Consider the following 18202-nt stretch of genomic DNA (forward strand, 5'->3'; position numbering starts at 1 on the left):
CAGCGAAGCCCCATCACGATCAAGTGAATAGCGTGATATCATGACACAATGGGATATAACTAAACCACAACCAAAAGGGCATAAAGAAAGAGAGATAAAAAGACCCCAGTGCCAATCCCAATCCGGTCCAACGTGGGTAATCCAAATAAATCCAAGTAAATCCAAGCCCTAAATCAACCCCCCAAAACAAAAAAAAAAAAGAATGAAATCAAAAAACACCTCAGCACGCCGCATTCGCTATTTGCGCCTTGCGCGATTCGAATTCACAGATAAGAAAATCATCCGCCCCCCGAACCCCCAACCCAAACAAATGACGCAGCAATATCAGTAACACATTCGGTATGTCAGCTCGGAATCAATCATGTTTTGGGGCTCTGTGTTTCCCCATGAAACCACAAAGTCAAGTCTAAAAAGAGCAGGTAAAAAATCAAGAAACACCCCATCCTAGAGTGATAATGCAGATGCGAGAAGGGAAAGACAAACAACACCCGGCACCGTTAGCCCGATATCCCAGTACTAGGGAGTTTAGAACACATCTTCTGCTGCAAAGTACCGTTTGCTCCGGCCTCTAGAGGCCACAAATTTCATCTCCGGCATATTAGTGTGATGCACCACATGTGGTCGATAGACAGCGTCGACGGGGGCTTGCCAGTCATCCATGCCGAGAGGAAAGTACTCGTAAAGAAGATCAGTGCTTTCGTTAGGGAAGGGGAGCGAGGATGCGAATGACTGGGGCAAGTTGGCAGTCTCTAGCAATGGCATGGATGAAGCAACACTCCGTGAGGGGGTCTGAGAGACAGCATGAGAGAGCTTGCGCATCTTAGAAGGCGGGGCAGATTGGTCGAGACCCAGCGATTGCTGATGTGGTAACTCGGCAGCAAAAGGGGACACCATCTTTGGTTCCAGGTGGAGGTTAGGGTCACCACCTTCTTCCTCGTCTAGCAACGACAAATTGATCGGTGCAGTGGCCGCTGTTGTAGAATTGACCCGGCGATGTGAGTCCGTCGCCTGGGAGAGTTGCTCCGGGCTGGAATGACGAAACATGGACTTTGGGACATGAGACATGACATTGTTTGATGCGGACTGCGGGATGGGGGTCCAATCCGGTGTCGCTTTGGTCTGCTGCATGATGCTCGGCGGGGGAACGGACGTGGTTTCAGGAGAGCTGCTCTGGGCCGCTGGTTTTGTCTTGGCTGGAGTCACGCTAGCACGACGCGGGACGGAGTCGCTTGTTGGCGTGCGGTTTATGGCAGAATTCGAGGAGTTGGCCTGGGCATTCTTTCGCGAAGCAGCAGCACTCCCGCTGAGAGGGAGATCTTTGCGCGACTGAAAGTTGCGTGGGCTGCGGCCACGAACGATGACGGGACCTGACTGCACCTCTGAGATGGGGATCTTTGCACCAGTGGATAAAGTCGCGACCACCTTGAGTCGGACGACAAAATGTTGCTGTAGCTCCTTTCGGCGACCATTGTTGGCCGTCGCGACACGGAATTGTAAGCGTTTCCAAGCGATAGGGAAAGTTGCATAGTCCGAGTCCAGATCCTGGCCTGCCATGATGTCCAAGGGAATTGGGGGAGGTTCCTTCTCAATCTTAGCACCGGTGCTAGGGTTGTTCTCCTCCGGAGCCGGGCCAGAATTGGCCGCCGCCGCCGAGGGGGTCTTCCACGGCACCGAGATGATCTTCACTGGGTTTCCTTCCACGGATTCTGTGGCTGATACGGTGAGTTCCTGGGCGAGGATGGGGATTCGGTCGCCTTGGTCGGTCATGATATAGCGCATTCCGCGGGGCAATGTTACCGAACCGGTGATTTGGAACAGATTTCGACGATAACACGTCAACTCGGCACCTTGTTGTGGCGGGGCATTTTCTGAAGGGGATGTTGTATAGGGGGACTCAGCGAGAAAGAACATCCCGTGCAACTGCGCCGACACCGATAAGGAGGTTCGGCGCATGGAATAGTCGAGGAGCGTGAAGTGGTATACCGGTATCGAAAAGCTTAACAGCTTGTTGTTGTGGTCGATCGACGAGTCCTGGGGTTGTTCCTGGGGCGCTGGGTCAAAGGGCGCCACCATCTCGCTGAAAGGGTCATCGTATGCAGAAGAGAAACGCCTCAGTTGATGTGATAGATTAGGAGGCGCAAAGTTGGCGAGATCCTCACTAACTTGGAATTAGCAAAACCCATTTCACAGTCGAGCGGAGTGGATAATCCACCCCCTCTCGTCCCGCTTGGAGATCTAATCACCTAACAAAGGTCTCGGAATCGAAGTTGGAACGGTGATCCGGCAGATCCAGGCCGGACATCGCATTGAGATAGTCGGTGCTCTGCAAATTCCCAAGTGACAATGGACTGGCCAAGTATGGTGGCATCGCCATAGTATCGAAGCCCTCCATGGTAAGAGGTTATGCGATACGGGAGGCACACCCGTGGATGATGGGAGGAAGAGTTATAGAATTGCCTAATATATATAGGGACAGTGGAGAGAAAGAGGAGAGAGGGAAGTAAAATAGAGAGAAAGGGTAAGAGAAAGAGGTTGAAGAGAAGCCAATGAGTAGACAAGACCTGGGGAATGCTGCAACGGGAAAGATAGACTAAGGCGGGAGCGAAGGCGGAGAGGACATTTGAGACGGAAATGGAAATGCCTAAATGTAAAGAGAATTAGAGTGTATCTAAACAATAAAAGAAGAGCAAATCATCGAGGAGGAAAGAGAGAGAGAGAGAGAGGAATCTCGACCTTCTGCACCCAAACGATCAACGGATTCGGGGAATAGTGGAGCCGCGGTTTTTGCGGAGAACGAACGCAGCGCTGAGTCATCATTTTCTTTTTTATAGAAAACAAGTTTTATGTTTTATTCTTTTATTCTTTTTGTCGTTTTGTCTTTTTTTCTGTTTTATATTTTTGAAAATGTTTTAACGTTTAATGTTAAATTACATTTTGATTAATCTCTTTTTAATCTTTTTTTTTGGGTCCTGAGTAGTACGGAGTATCTCAGACAATTCATATCCAATAACAATTTAACATGCAAATCCCTCAGCACCGATGGGGTAAGACTTGATCGCCGGCTCTCGGCAATCATCTCTCGCTGGGCCCTGAAGATCAAGTTTGATATTGTTATATGGATAATTCCCAATATAGCATTCTATACGGGGTATATGCTCTGATACTACAAGTAGTCTGTACCTAATACAAATTGTACAAATCTCAGATTAAATTCACTTTAACGATACATACCCACCTGCCTATTAAGGTACTACTGCTTCGGGTCGACCCTCCTGAAAGCGCCACAAATATAATATTATTATTAATAAATGTTAGAGTATTGAGGAGTTATCATTGCACCTTGTGTCTCTGTAGGTCTGGATGAATGTATATCTATATCTATATCTATAGCTGTTCCAATATTCCAACTAATGCATCTATATTGTACATAATTCCGTTCTCACATCTCGACAATGCAATCACATTCGTCTCGAGGATGATCATCGTCGGCCGTCTGACATGCAGCTGGAGGGGCCAACCCACATCCAATCAGAATATGGTAATGGGGCAGAAAGCGGTGCCCCCGTACTTCGCTGGACCCTGTACTTTCGCTATTAACGCCCCACTGGAAACGGCAATACTAACAATCTGCAATCTGCAATCTGCAATCTGTAATGTTATCATGCATGTAATATTTTGAGCATTTGGATAAGTACCTCGGTAGCCTTGAAGTCGAGCTGGTTGTTCTCGGACCCGGCGACGTCCGTGGGTCTGCTACAGATCCAAGTTCATACTTCATATAAATTTGTACGGAGTACGGAGTATAAGTATGTTTGTAGTTAGTTCTTTATACACGGTACATGTGCACTTTACACTTTATTTCTTCGTAACCTTGGAAACCCTCTCTATATTTCATAAAACACAAACAAAATCCGTTGTGGAAGGAGATACAGCCTGGTCCAGGGGCTTGTCAGACAGTAAGAGAATGGGAGACTGAGTGGCGAGAGAGTAAAAGAGAAGCTTCCTCTCTTTCGCATGTGAATCAGAAGAGTCTGTGCATTTACCCGATTTGATTATCTCTTTCGCTTTTTTTCCCTTTTTTTTTTCCTTTTTAAATTCTTCTTCCGGCGCGTTTCCTGATGCAGCCTACCAAGTATACCAAGGTTCTGACCACGGGAGCCACCCACGGTTGGACATGGCGCCAGTTCCAAGGTTTCAAGGTTCCAAGGGGAACATTGAACCTTTGGAAGCTCCAGCCCTTGAGACCTCGCTTTCAACGGTGCCGGATCTAACCTTTCAGTTTGGGAGATCCCGAAAAGCTTCATGTATATAGAGTAGTATATTAGTATATAATATATATTCTAGGTAGTACATCCACTCAGGATATATCTGCAACATTCCTGGGATCGTAGATCAAGAGTGTAGACCTCGAGACTCCCAGTTTAGCTGCGAAAAATAAAAAATAAAAAAGGTTCCGCTTGTACAACTGAGGGATTTTTAACGCAAACAGAAAACTAAATTGGTTCGAAACTCTGAACCAATAAACTTATTGGCCCGGGTCAAAGTTAGGCCCCGAGGCCCGAGAAGCCCGTTTGGGGGGTTTCGATTTCTTTGATTCTATATAGAAAACACGGAGAAAAGAGAGAATAGTCTTCTTTATATACTAATTCCTTCTGTCACATTTACTGAAATCAGACGAAATACTCCATAACACAGGCCCTTTTCTTTTTTTTTTCTCTTTTCGACCAAAAAAAAAAAAAGCGGGTTGGCTTTTGTCCGCCTCCGGCGCCAAAGCGGAGCTCCGTTCTACAGGGAATTCCCACAGTTCCCACAATTCCCCCAATTCCCCCATAAAACCCTGAAGCTAAGATGTGCATTGTCCGTAATAAATCGAGTTTAGCCTTCGTGGTCCAACGGACCTCCGGTCCAGTAAGATCTCGGCTTTAATTGTGATGCCTTCTGAAAGTTAAAGGGTTAAAGGGTAATTACGGAGAAAATTAATATCAACCTTGGAATTCCTCACAGGCTTAATTAATCTTGGAACTTGCGGTTCCTCCTTAGTGTGTAGACCGATTCATTTAACCTGTATTTTGACACCCTGCGCTAGGTATAGATCTATTTATTGGCTCAATGTTGCAACTAGAGCAAATCTAGTGTTGCTATTACCACTATGTATTTAGTTATTCAATTTAATCAACTTTGCTTTAGAAACAGACGATAGTCAGATAAAAGGTGCTTACCATTGCGCCAGCCAGGCTTCACTATTTGGAAACCACCACATTTGATGAAACGAGCCAATTCCCACTATACAAATCCCCATGTTCGTCCATTCGCTTTTATGAAGCTCAACATCAGTAGGAGGCATTTGCACAGTCGGAAGGCTTCAGAATCAAGTCGACAGTTATGGGAATAGCTTCAATTTACAGTAATCGTAATGAGCCCGGTGACCAATAAAAGTATTGATTTATTGACTTGATTGGACCGAACGACTTTCTGTCCTACCCCAAAGACTCTAAAGACACAGATAATAGAAAATACCTTGATACCTAGCTATGTGGGAAAAGAAACTCGGAAGAAACCGATACTGGATCGTGTGGAACAGAAGTAAATGGACCAGATCCAATTGAGTATATATAAAAAAGAAGCAGAAAAATATATAGAAAAGATAAAATAAATGCCAAACCCAATGCGATATGGATATCATAGACGCGAATAAACCAGAACCGAAAATAGTAGAAAGGAAATGGAAAAAACTGAGAGTCGAATCAAGTCTGATACCTACTACGCATGCATCATCGTCCATGTAGCTGCGTCACAGTTCACTTCCTCGAAGCTGTGCAGCATAGTGAAGCCCATCGTGGAGAGATGGTCGAAGTGACCGTCGCCGTCGACCTATGTTTGGTTAGAGAATGATCGTAGAAAAGAAACAAGCAAACATACACAATCCATAACCACAGCATCGGCGCTTAACTTCCGGATCTGCTTGATAGCTAGCAGGATAAGGCCCTGCATAACCGCGGAGTAATCTTCACCGCAAGGGGAAATGACCGGAGATGAAATGCCTCCGACAGAAGCCTGCGTGGCGCGCAGCACGGGCATGTGCTCTGCCAAGGCAGATCGCACATTGTAAATCACGACACTCCCGAGTATGACCCCGTCAGAGGGCCGCTTGGCCCGAATGATCCCGCAATTAGGCGCATCGCCCAGAGCCATGCGGTATATGTCGGCCACGCCTTGCCGCGCATATGTTTTAATGTGGTCGAGGATCGCCGGCGCAAAATCCCAGCCATACACGAGGTCGTATGAGACCTCGGCACTCTGCAGCGTCGCAGTGAGACCTTCGGGCGGCACCCATGTCGACAGGTTGCGCAGGATCACGCTGCACACTGGTCGGGAAAGGGCGGTGTTCCACCCCATATTCGCGAACCATTGCCGCAGCCGCTTACGCTCCACAGGGTTGACAGTCGGGATGCCAAGGTAGATTCCTGGTAATCGGGATCCTAACTGGAAGCGTCTCATCCCGCTCCGCTGAAGTAGAGTCCGAATCGCGCGGCTGTGGAGTGAATGTCCGATTGATAGTTTCCTTCGAGAAGGGTCCACAATCAGACAGGCAAGCACGCCGGTGCCTGTTGATCGAAAGAAGTAGGTCGCGCAGAACCCATAGAGGGCATGTGTGCTACTGTTCCGGACAACAAAATGGGCTTCGTCGACATCCTCCTTTCGTAGCAAGAAGCTGCTACTGGTAGCTCCAAGAAGTTCCGACGGCTGGCCCAGTGCATAGTCGGCACGGACGGTATCGAGCAAAGCATCCAAGGCGAAAGCGTCGCGATCCTCGTTCCAATTTTCGACAAGCCAGTGCTGTCGAGACTGGTGGATCTTCTGCGTTCGACCAATGGAGCCGGGAAGGGCCGCTGAGGGTGTCAAGTCGCCATACAAGACCTTGACCAATGCTTGGAGAGCTGTTTCGGTGAAGTCATACGTGCATATATAAGTACCAATTGAGGAATCCATGGCAAAATCATACGGCGAGCTAACTGCCACCACAATTAATGGCCTCTCGCGGCGTTCACCAGATGAGTTATACTGTGATTGACAGATCATGGAGACATGTTTCGAGAACCCTTGCTGATATAGATTGCGATTCGCATCTGCCGTGACAACGACTACAGCACTCGCTCTTTGAATGAGGTCTTCGTGGATGGGACGCACACCATTGGAAGTATAGGAGGTGTGCAGCACGCGCCCGTTCCTCTGCCGCGACAGTGATCGTCCAAGTTCTTTGAAGACACCCTCTCCACTCAAAACCGACGAGGTTCGTTCTGAAGATAATGCATGCGCAGACTCTGTGACCGAAAGAGAAACTGCTGATGTTGGGAGTGGCTTGACTAGCGGAGTCAGAAGCAAAAGTTCTTCGTCTGCCTCGATGACATTAGACAACGGAAGTAAATTATTCTTATCTCTCATCACTGTGATGGAAGAATTGTAGGCTCGGGTGGAAAGGTTGGTATGCGAGGGTTGCATCTGTGTAAGTGAAGAAAGCCCCGGAGGGTTCAGTGCCTGTTCCCACGAAGTACACCGTGCCTTCAAATCCAAAACGCGGCGCAACGATTGTTCAATTCGCTGACGGCCGATGATACCGTTCTCCACGCCGAGTTTCAAGCCGTTGATGGCTTCTTGTTGGACCGGGAATGAACGACATAAAAGGATGACATCGCAGCCGGCGTTCTTCGCCATTACCGTGCCACCTCCTACTCCAATGTTATGTGTGAGCGCCTCCATTTCCAAGCATTCGGAAACGACCACCCCTTGAAATTGGAGATCCTTTCTCAACAGCTCGTCAACCACCTGATCACTCAGACAGGCGTGCATCACGTTCATGCCAGCTGATGATAATGAGACACCTCCCACCATCATGGCATCTAGGCCTTGACTTATAGCGTTGCGAAAGGGTACAAGTGCGCTGAGACTGAGTTGTTCCAGGGATTCCGTAATAATTGGGACATCCGTCTGGGAACCGAGAAATTCCAAGTTACCATAAGATGGGAAGTGTTTTCCACAAGTCACTAAACCTGCTTCTTGGTACCCCTTCATGAACTGGACGCCATATCGAGACGCCTCTTGGGGATCATCGCCAGCGGTACGAACGCCTAATGGTTGGTTTCGCACATTGGTCAAAACATCCAAAACGGGCCCTAAGATCCAATTGACCCCAACTGCCTTGAGTTCCTGTGCTGTCGCGACAGCCACATCGTGGGCTAAAGATTTGGACCCAGTGGCTGCGATGCCCATGGTACTAGGAAATTGGCGAATATATATTTCATCGTATAAACTGTTGACACCACCATTCTCCTGGTCCATGGCAATTAGTAACGGGACGGGATGGCCTGCATCACGCGCAATGGTCTGTAATTCCAAGACCAATCTGGTTGTATCCTCGGCCGCTATGAATGCGTCAGTGACTGTCCAAGATGCTATTGATGAAGGGCCATTTTAAAAGATACATTTCAGATTTTTCGCAGATAGCAGCACCGCGCCCAAGTGGTAATTCTCAATAAGTGATCGAATCTGTGGGTTGACCGAAGTTCCATCAAAGCCCATCATAAAGAGCTGGCCCATCTGCCTATGTCATGTCAGCGTACCCGAGGTGCCATATTTCCTAAACTGGAAATAGTCTAAATAACCCTCAACCCCAGAATTGACAGTTAGGTTCCACAGTGAAGGGAGATACCCCGACAGGCAGATTTTGGGGGGCGAGGATTAACGCCGATAGGGGATGAGTCAAGCGAAACAAGAGAATTGACTTACCTATCTAGGTCCTCCCAGCCCGGGGGCAGCATGTCCTCTTTCCGGGCCATCGCCCGAGGAGGAATGCCTGCAGCGGCCCAGAGAGGTAGGATGCGGAGGGTGCAATGTCGGGAGATCCAAGGTGAGGACACCGCAAACGTCTGACAAGTAAGGAATATGAAGCCAGTGCACGCGTAGTCAGGTGACAGGGGGGTTAAAGGGTTGCAGGAGTCAAAAAATCGGACCTCGGGAGCTTTGTCTTTCTGCCCCAGAGCCGCAAATGTCGGGGAAGAATTGGGACTAGAGAGATAAGGAGATAGGGGAGAAACTCCGCTGTCAGGGTCACGGGATCTTGGCATATTCTAGATTTTATGTACATTGTTATATGTAGTTACTTGGTTATGTATGACTATATTCAAGAAAATAAGTATAAGTACATACTCTCCGCACACAATGTATACTGTTTCCATAAGATACGTCGGAGATTATTGAGAAGAGATCATAATATATATATACCCATGGACACCCAAAATGGACTGTCACGTGATCTGTATGTAACTGTAATCCGGATCCAATTCTAAGTCACGTGCCCCATCAATACCAATACCATACCCGGCTACGACGTTACAAGCTACAACGTCCAGGGTTGCACTGGACCATATGTTCTCCAGCTTTTTGCCGACATCACCGGATGCAACTCCTACACTTCTCAAATGGAACCTTCAGACCACCATGTGCATGATGGAGCTCTATACTCCAATCAGAATGCCTGTTTCCTTTTTTTTTCCCGTCATCGCACTCTTGGCTTGGTTGTTGGGCCCCATGGAATACACCCGAGTGGACCTTGAGACCTTGATAGAAACCGTGGAATTGCCCAAATGAAGTCAATGGCTATCTCAGTGGATTCTTCTTTGTCCAGGATGCGATAACCCGTAGACGTCAATCCGGATAGACCCCCTGAAGGCCCCCAGTCGTAGAGGGGGAGGCAACCATCTAGCACGTGTCTATGTATCTATACGACGTTCTCTTTTTGTCACTGTCGTACACTCCACCAAAACTGTAACCCATATGGTCCCTTGTACCTTATCGAATGTTCTCTTTTCTTTTAGATATCAGCTTACTTCTTCCCTTCCTTATTTTCCCATACTTCTTAGCCCTGTCTCCAACTTCCAAAGACTCGTGACGTAATTATGTGAGTGACAGTCCTCTATATCTTCTATATATCGCATTCTGGCATACTAATCTATTGGCTTCTCAATATAGGCGTGTCATTATCAGAGAAGATCCTCGTGAGGTGTCTGTGTATATTGCAGACTACATTATCAGTAAGCTGAAGCACAGATCCTCGATGCGCTGATGCGCAAATACGGAGACTAACTCTTCCCTCTTTAGGCCGCATCAAGTCGTTCAATCCGACCCCCGAGCAGCCGTTCGTGCTTGGTTTGCCTACTGGTAGCAGCCCTGAACTCATTTACAAGATCCTCGTGCAGCGTCATCGCGCCGGCGAGATATCCTTCAAGAATGTCGTGACTTTCAATATGGTATGCGCGACAACAGTCACGGAGTAAAACAGCCTACTAACTCCCAATACAGGATGAATATGTCGGTCTGCCTCGCGATCACCCCGAGTCCTACCACAGCTTCATGTACAAGCACTTCTTTTCACACGTGGACATCCTACCGCAGAACATTAACATCCTGGACGGCACTGCGACTGATCCTGTAGCCGAGTGTGCATCGTTCGAAGCACGGATCGCCCGCTACGGTGGCATCGAGCTCTTCCTGGGTGGAGTTGGACCAGATGGCCATATTGCCTTCAACGAGCCAGGCTCCTCACTGAACAGCCGCACGCGCGTCAAGACACTGGCCTACGACACCATTCTGGCAAACTCCCGTTTCTTTGGTGGCGACACGGACAAGGTGCCCCGCATGGCTATGACTGTTGGTATTCAGACTATTATGGATTCCCGTGAAGTGGTGATTGTAGCCACCGGAGCGCACAAAGCGTTTGCCGTGCAGAAGGGCCTCGAGGATGGCGTGAACCACATGTGGACCCTCTCCGCACTGCAGCTGCACCAACACCCGCTCATCGTCTGCGATCGCGACGCCACTCTCGAGCTCAAGGTCAAGACCGTACGGTACTTCGAATCGATCGAGCAGGCCGGCACCGATGCCCGCACTCAGGGACCGGCTCTCGTTTATCGTCCTCGGACTTACGTCCCGGCCCCACTACCAGCTAGAACGCCCAAGTCCCAGCAGCCTACTCCCGATGGCACCCCCGAGAAGGTGCCAAAAGATCTCCGTATCAACACTGAGCTGCAACGCCGCGCACTGGAAGAAGAGGAGCTCACTCCAGATAGCATGTCCTCGCGTCTGGTCGACTCAGCCATTGGCGGTATCGACGGTGCGCTGAAGAGCGACCTTATCTTTGATCGCATGGGCACCAGAATGACCACACTCTGATGGTGAACACCTCTCGAATTTGTGGCATTTCCATTCAGCGGGTTTCTTTTCGGTTTAGTTTCCCTTTTTCCCTTTTCTTTTCTTTGTAAGGGGAGAACGGAAAGATGGGTTCTGTCTTTTACTGCTTTGGCTTACAGGATCCATGGGTGTTATCTAAGGAGTTTCTCTGGTCATTTCAATTATTCCTGGCTTGATAGATGCGTTTTCTAGGGGTTAAGTGACATCAAAGATTTTAGCTATGGATAATTCAAGCTGTGTACAATTAATCTAAATCTCCATATTTATACGTGTGTACATATGTATGTAGCGTAAAGTCGTTTGAGGTCAGTATATATGCCTTATCGGTGCGCTTGTGGACTTCCAGCACAGAAATATCAGAAACATATACAAATGCCTCAGTAACAGAATGAAGATACAGAAAGAGCCTAGACTAATTACTTAATTGTGGCGCTCGAATTGTTCTATATTCCGTACATTTTATGCTCCTTGCTTTTTGTGTCGTACATTGCATGACATATTAACATTATAGCTTGGCGAAGACACTGACGACGGCACCGCTCATATCAACCAGAGTGCTCTTGTTCTGCAGCCAAGCCTCAATACCGCGACGACCATTCTCCACGCCCAGACCGCTCTTCTTCCAGCCACCGACAGCCATCTCAGCAGGGCTCTCGCCCCACGTGTTCACCCAGGTAATACCAGCCTGCAGCTGGTCAATGACGCGGTGAGCCAGGTTCAAATCCTTAGTGAAGACGCCAGCAGCAAGACCGAGTTCAGTAGTGTTGGCGCGTCGCACAGCCTCCTCGACGGTGTCATAGTACAGGATGGACATAACGGGACCGAAGATCTCCTCTTTAACGATTCTCATGGAGTCAGTGCAGTCGGTGAAGACGGTCGGCTGGACCCAGAAACCGGCTTGCAGATCCTTGGGCACCGTAGGCTTCTCGACACCACCACAGAGCAAGGTGGCGCGGTCAGACTCAATACCGTGGCGAATGTATGCGACAACCTTGTCGTAGTGAACTTTGGAGCTGAGGGGACCGAAGTTGGTCTGCTCGTCAAAGAGCGGGCCAGCCCGCACATATTGGATCTTCTCGAGCAGACTCTTCTCGAAAGCAGCCTTCATGGTACGCGGGACAAAGACCCGGGTGCCGTTGGTGCAGACCTGACCTGTGCTGTAGAAGTTGGCCATCATGGCGCCATCAACGGCGCTCTCTAGCTCAGCGTCCGGGCAGACAATCAAGGGGCTCTTGCCGCCCAGCTCCATTGTCACATATTTCATGTTTCCTGAGGCAGCGCCTGCGACCTTCATACCGGTTGCCACTTGGCCGGTGAAGGAGACCTTGGCGATGAGTGGGTGCCCGGTCAAGTAGGCACCGACATCACCGGCACCGTTGATCACGTTGAAGACACCATCGGGGAGGCCGGCCTCGGTGTAGATTTCTGCGAGGGTCTGACCATGAAGCGGGGTGTATTCACTGGGTTTATAGACCATTGTGTTACCGGCGGCCAAACAGGCAGCGGATTTCCAAAGGGCACTGAAAATATCCAAGTCAGCTTCTTTTCTTCTCCGGTGCAGCAAAAGCAGGATCGAAGAACTTACATCTGGATGGGGTAGTTCCAAGCACCAATGCCGGCACACACACCCAGAGGGGACTTCTTAGTGTATACCCAGGCATCCTCGCGGAGTTGAGTAGTCTCGCCGTTGAGACCACCACCACCAATGAAGTTGGCATAGTACTCCAAAACATCGGCGCCAGTCGTGACGTCGACGGTGCTAGTCTCAGTAAAGGCCTTGCCGGAGTCCAAAGTCTCGACGCGTGCAATTTCATCGTTCCGCTCCCTTAGCAGGGCAGCGGCCTTGTGAAGAATCCGAGCACGAGCAATCAGCGGGGTCTGCGCCCAAGCAGGGAATGCGCGATCGGCAGAAGTAATGGCGGCATCGACGTCCGCGTTGGAGGCAATTTGGATGTCGGCCAACGGAGTTGCAGTGGCGGGGTTGATAGTCTGGAATGACTTGCCGGAGGTTGCGGCTTGGGCCTTGCCATTGTAATATAGCTGACGAGGTGGGAAGGAGAGCGACATGATTGATTGTGTATATGAACAAGGAAGGTCATACAATATATAATAGGATACGAAGATAAGAGAAATGATAACTAACTAGACCTCGGGAAAGAATAACCTACACCGCCTTATAGTTTCTCCGAAGTAAAAGCCAAAAAAGTGGGGGGCATGTATCCAATCTGCTAGTCCGATTACGGTGTAGTGTACTCGGTACTCGGCCGCCCAGCATAATCAGTACGTAACAGTCAAGTACTAAGTACGCCATCCGGTCAGCGGCTGAAGGTGGCTGAAAAACCTTGGGATTGTTTTGCGGGTTATCTTTAACCAGATTCGTCTTGAACATCTTCTTATGGCTTGAAAGTCGGGAATTTCATACTAAGAAAGGCATTTCTTAGCGGAAATCGGTGAAAAGTAAGAAGAAAGTAACGTACGCTCTAGCATCGGAAGGGAATTCCTATCATGGACACACCTCCTCTTTTCCCCAATTTACGGATATCAACGGACACATTGAACAATTCATACCTAGTACTTATGCCGATGAAGAAGAGCTGATACCCGGCCGTTAAGAGTCGGTGGACATCATATTATCTAAACCATCTCCGACACTTCTCCCCACTTTTTAGTGATCGCCACCACTCAGAGGTCAAAGATTCGCCGAGTCTAACGGGAAAGAGAAAAAAGAAAGAAAAAAGAAAAAAAAAAAAAAGAAGGGAAAGCTGGGCAATCACCCCAAAAAGATTGGATCCAAGGCCTTTCTCCGATCATACCACCCCCGAGTAGACTGTTTGAAAATTCTCTTTTAAGAGGTCCCTCCTTCTCCAATCTTCCCCTCAGCCTATCCCTCCTATTCCCCCGGTATTCAACATGGCCACCACGAACGAGTTCCCCGCCGTCGATGTTAACAGCTACGACTACATTGTCGTTGGCGGCGGTACTGCCGGCTGTGTGATCGCCGCACGCCTGGCCGAGTACCTCCCTAACAAGCGCACTCTCGTTATTGAGGGAGGTCCCAGTGATTTCATGGATGACCGCGTTCTGAACTTGAAGGAATGGCTCAGTCTGCTCGGAGGCGAGCTTGACTACGACTACGGTACCACCGAGCAACCCATGGGTATGACACTGTTTTGCTATGCTAAGTGAGTAAACGAGCTTGTGCTGACTATCCTCATAGGTAACAGTAATATCCGCCACTCCCGTGCGAAGGTCCTCGGTGGTTGCTCCAGCCACAACACTCTCATCTCCTTCCGTCCCTTCGAGTATGATTGCCGTCAATGGGTTTCCAAGGGTTGCAAGGGTTGGGACTTTGAGACCTTCACCCGAATCATTGATAACCTGCGCAACACTATCCAGCCGGTCCATGCCCGCCACCGCAACCAGCTGTGCAAGGACTGGATCCAGGCCTGCTCTAGCGCTATGAACATTCCTGTCATTGAGAACTTCAATGATGATATCCGTAAGACCGGTGAACTGACTGAGGGTGTTGGCTTCTTCAACATTTCCTACAACCCGGATGATGGCCGCCGCAGCAGTGCCAGTGTCGCCTACATCCACCCCATTCTCCGCGGTGACGAGAAGCGTCCCAACTTGACCATTCTCACCAACGCTTGGGTTAACAAGGTTAACGTTGAGGGTGATACCGTGACCGGCGTTGATGTTACTCTGCAGTCTGGTGTCAAGCACACTCTTCGTGCCAAGAAGGAGACTGTTCTGTGTGCCGGAGCTGTCGACACCCCTCGTCTGATGATGCTCTCTGGTCTTGGTCCCCGTGAGCAGCTGTCCGCACTCGGCATCCCCGTTGTGAAGGATCTCCCCGGTGTTGGTGAGAACCTGCTGGACCACCCTGAGAGTATCATCATGTGGGAGCTCAACAGCCCCGTGGATCATAACATGACCACCATGGACTCTGACGCCGGCATCTTCTTGCGCCGCGAGCTACCCAACGCTGCCGGCTTCGACGGCAAGATTGCCGACGTGATGATGCACTGCTACCAGATTCCGTTCACCCTGAACACGACTCGTCTCGGCTACGACGAGCCCGTGAACGCCTTCTGCATGACCCCTAACATTCCCCGCCCCCGCTCCCGCGGTCGTCTCTTCTTGACCTCCGCCGACCCTTCCGTGAAGCCCTCGCTGGACTTCCGCTACTTCACCGACCCTGAGGGCTACGACGCCGCCACCATCGTGGCGGGTCTCAAGGCCGCTCGTGAGATTGCCAAGCAGTCCCCCTTCAAGGATTGGATCAAGCGCGAGGTTGCCCCCGGCCCTAAGGTGCAGACTGACGAGGAGCTGTCCGAGTATGGCCGTCGTGTTGCCCACACCGTGTACCACCCCGCCGGTACTACCAAGATGGGTAACGTTGCTACCGATCCCATGGCGGTTGTGGACCCCACGCTGAAGGTCCGCGGCCTGAAGGGCATCCGCATTGCCGATGCCGGTGTCTTCCCTGACATGCCCAGCATTAACCCTATGCTGACGGTCCTGACCATTGGTGAGCGTGCCGCCGAGCTGATTGCTGGTGAGGCCGGCTGGTCTCGCAACCAGCCCCGTCTGTAAAGCATGGACTTCTTACGCGTCAAAGATCTGATATGCATGTAAAAAGTTATTTCATTTTCGGTCTTATTTTGGTTTTATTATAGCATATGAGCGAACGGCGCATAGCCCCCTCAGAGTTGGGCGCGGAGGATCGCCTTGTGAATGCCGGCCGAGTCTGATTCTGCCCGGTGTGCGACACAGACTTGGACCTTTTATTTATCTACCACATATACAATTTATCATGGATAGACTTGATATCCGAGAATAAATTTTGAAGATTTTGAAGATTTTGAGATTGAAAATCTAAACAAATATTCAAACTGAAGATGGAGCTGGTGCGATAACCATGCGCTTGCATTTTATGCTCAATGCAAAACCACAACCCCAAAACGCCTGTAACCAACCCGAGATGAAAGAGCTGTTCAACATATGACTGGAATAAAGAAACCCTAACCCCCAAAAGAAACAGATCCCATCCAAGCTTGAGAGTCACCTCATACCGCCAAAGCGGCAGCCTTGTCAGTATCGTGGATCTTAGCACCCAGCTTCCACACCTGATCAACCGTCAAGGCCGGCCCAGTGAAGGGGTCCTCATTCTCACCCAGCACGATGAGATCCGCATCAGCACCGCTTTCCAACGACCCCTTAACACCCTCCAAGCCAAGCAGACGTGCCGGCGCAGCAGTGACAGCATTGATAGCCGCAGCCGTCGAGGCACCCGACCAACGACGGAAGTTGTTAACACACTCGATAAGCGTAGCTGATGACCCAGCAATCTTATCAGAGCCCTCAAGCGTCAACCGCGCACCGGTCTTAACAATCCGCTCTCCGTTCGTCCACTCATAGACACCGTCAGGCAGACCACACAGGCGCATAGCATCGGTAACCAAGATCAACCCATCCGGGTGAGCATTGTACGCGATCTTGATGGAAGTGGGATGCAGATGAATGCCGTCGGCGATAACACCGTAAAATGGCCTGCGGCGCTCACTCTGTCCCAGCAGACCGAAGATACCTGGGTTGCGGTGGTAGAAGGGTCTCATGGCATTAAACAGGTGGGTGATCATGCGGGCACCCTTATGCGTGGCTGCAACAGCCTGTTCGAAGGTCGCGTCGGAGTGGCCAATTGCGTAGATGATGTTGCGCTTGGCGATTTCAGGAATGTGGGCCATCATGTTGCCTACTTCGGGGGCGGCTGTGATCATCTTGATTGGACTGTCGCTGCCCAGGTTATCGGCGCCGTAGCAGTGGAGAAGGTCGTCGAATGTTTCCGCGGCGCGCAGAACTTCGGGCTTGTGAATGCCGTTGCGGCCGGGGCTGATGAAAGGGCCTTCGGCATGTGCGCCTAGTGACTCGGCGCCGTCTTGGGGCGTATGGGTCCCTGCGGTTGGGCCGAGGGAGGGGAGGACCTGGAAGAGTAAAGGTTAGGAATGGGGAATCTCGCATGGCTTATAGCGACACTTTTGCTCTTTGCTTACCTTCCAGTACACCTCGGGGGTGGAGCTCACGAGGGTCGGCAGGTAGGAAGTAACACCGGTTCGGGCCAATCCACGGTTTACCATGCGCAACCCCTCATCATATTCCTCCTTTGTCTCACAGGGTACGGAGAAGTCAAAGCCGTGAGCACCGTTCAACTGCACATCGATCATACCCGGGGCGATGATACGGCCGCCGAGGTCGATGATCTCGTCAGGGGACAGGTGCAACCCATAGAAAGCTTCTTGATCCTTCAGGATCTTTCCAGTGAGAGAATCAATCCAGAGATCTTGCTCGATCAAGTCCAAGCCGCGCACCAGGCGACAGTTGGTGAACTTGGTAATGCGCGGGGTAGAAGTCTTGCCCGGCATTGTTTATAGGAAATATTCCTTATCAGATCAGATCAAGTAGTTGGGAAGTAGAACCGATAGAAGAGGGGGAAAATCCCAAGTACATAAAGATCCAGGCACAATGATGTAACCGTAGACTGCGTGACATTCGGCATGCCGATGTGGTATACCATATATACTTGGATACTAGTAGTAGTAGTAGTAGTAGTAGTAGTAGTAGTAGCTGTATTGTAATAATACACCTCGATACTCGGCCTGTAAATTATCATAACCGGGCTTGACAATACCGTATCAATACCGTAGTACCTTAGTCCCCGCATGCTACACTCCGCATGCGGGTCTTTTTCCTTTCCCAACTTTTTCTTTTTTCTTCTTTTTTTTCTTCCCAATGCAACATCTCCCCATCCGCATTGTCGCATTGAAGGATATCCCTCATTTTCCTATTATAACTCCTTTTTTTTTATTTCCTTGGTTTGCAACTTCTCCAGACTCGATGACTCCATCTTTTCTTGTCCCCCGCAACCTTCCCCTCAATGGCTACGTGTATGTCGCAT

At 49.8% G+C, this 18202-nt stretch overlaps 6 protein-coding genes across 6 annotated transcripts; 2 read left to right on the plus strand and 4 right to left on the minus strand.

Moving 5' to 3' along the window:
- Positions 1-525: 525 nt before the first annotated feature.
- Positions 526-2392, minus strand: N7489_010972 (acid phosphatase; the record flags this gene model as incomplete). Its single annotated transcript, XM_056716721.1, has 2 exons — positions 526-2158; positions 2244-2392. 2 exons carry the CDS (start codon positions 2390-2392, stop codon positions 526-528), a joined length of 1782 nt encoding a protein of 593 aa, XP_056564343.1.
- Positions 2393-5760: 3368 nt separating this feature from the next.
- N7489_010973 (putative beta-N-acetylglucosaminidase) lies at positions 5761-8834 on the minus strand (the record flags this gene model as incomplete). Its single annotated transcript, XM_056716722.1, has 4 exons — positions 5761-5871; positions 5920-8420; positions 8481-8599; positions 8785-8834. The coding sequence occupies 4 exons, from the start codon at positions 8832-8834 to the stop codon at positions 5761-5763; spliced, it is 2781 nt and encodes a 926-aa protein (XP_056564344.1).
- Positions 8835-9967: 1133 nt separating this feature from the next.
- N7489_010974 (uncharacterized protein) lies at positions 9968-11226 on the plus strand (the record flags this gene model as incomplete). Its single annotated transcript, XM_056716723.1, has 3 exons — positions 9968-10088; positions 10156-10304; positions 10357-11226. Coding segments are annotated over 3 exons (1140 nt in total), but the record flags the coding sequence as incomplete, so codon positions are not given.
- Positions 11227-11749: 523 nt separating this feature from the next.
- On the minus strand, positions 11750-13311 carry N7489_010975 (betaine-aldehyde dehydrogenase; the record flags this gene model as incomplete). Its single annotated transcript, XM_056716724.1, has 2 exons — positions 11750-12764; positions 12830-13311. 2 exons carry the CDS (start codon positions 13309-13311, stop codon positions 11750-11752), a joined length of 1497 nt encoding a protein of 498 aa, XP_056564346.1.
- An 843-nt stretch (positions 13312-14154) lies between these two features.
- Positions 14155-15843, plus strand: N7489_010976 (GMC family oxidoreductase; the record flags this gene model as incomplete). Its single annotated transcript, XM_056716725.1, has 2 exons — positions 14155-14401; positions 14462-15843. The coding sequence occupies 2 exons, from the start codon at positions 14155-14157 to the stop codon at positions 15841-15843; spliced, it is 1629 nt and encodes a 542-aa protein (XP_056564347.1).
- Positions 15844-16316: 473 nt separating this feature from the next.
- N7489_010977 (N-acetylglucosamine-6-phosphate deacetylase) lies at positions 16317-17669 on the minus strand (the record flags this gene model as incomplete). The annotated part of the gene is made up of 2 exons (XM_056716726.1): positions 16317-17231; positions 17301-17669. The coding sequence occupies 2 exons, from the start codon at positions 17667-17669 to the stop codon at positions 16317-16319; spliced, it is 1284 nt and encodes a 427-aa protein (XP_056564348.1).
- Positions 17670-18202: the final 533 nt, after the last annotated feature.

The sequence above is a fragment of the Penicillium chrysogenum genome, assembly GCF_028827035.1.
Source record: "Penicillium chrysogenum strain IBT 35668 chromosome Unknown utg000005l_segment0_segment0, whole genome shotgun sequence".
In the NCBI taxonomy this organism is placed as follows: domain Eukaryota; kingdom Fungi; phylum Ascomycota; class Eurotiomycetes; order Eurotiales; family Aspergillaceae; genus Penicillium; species Penicillium chrysogenum.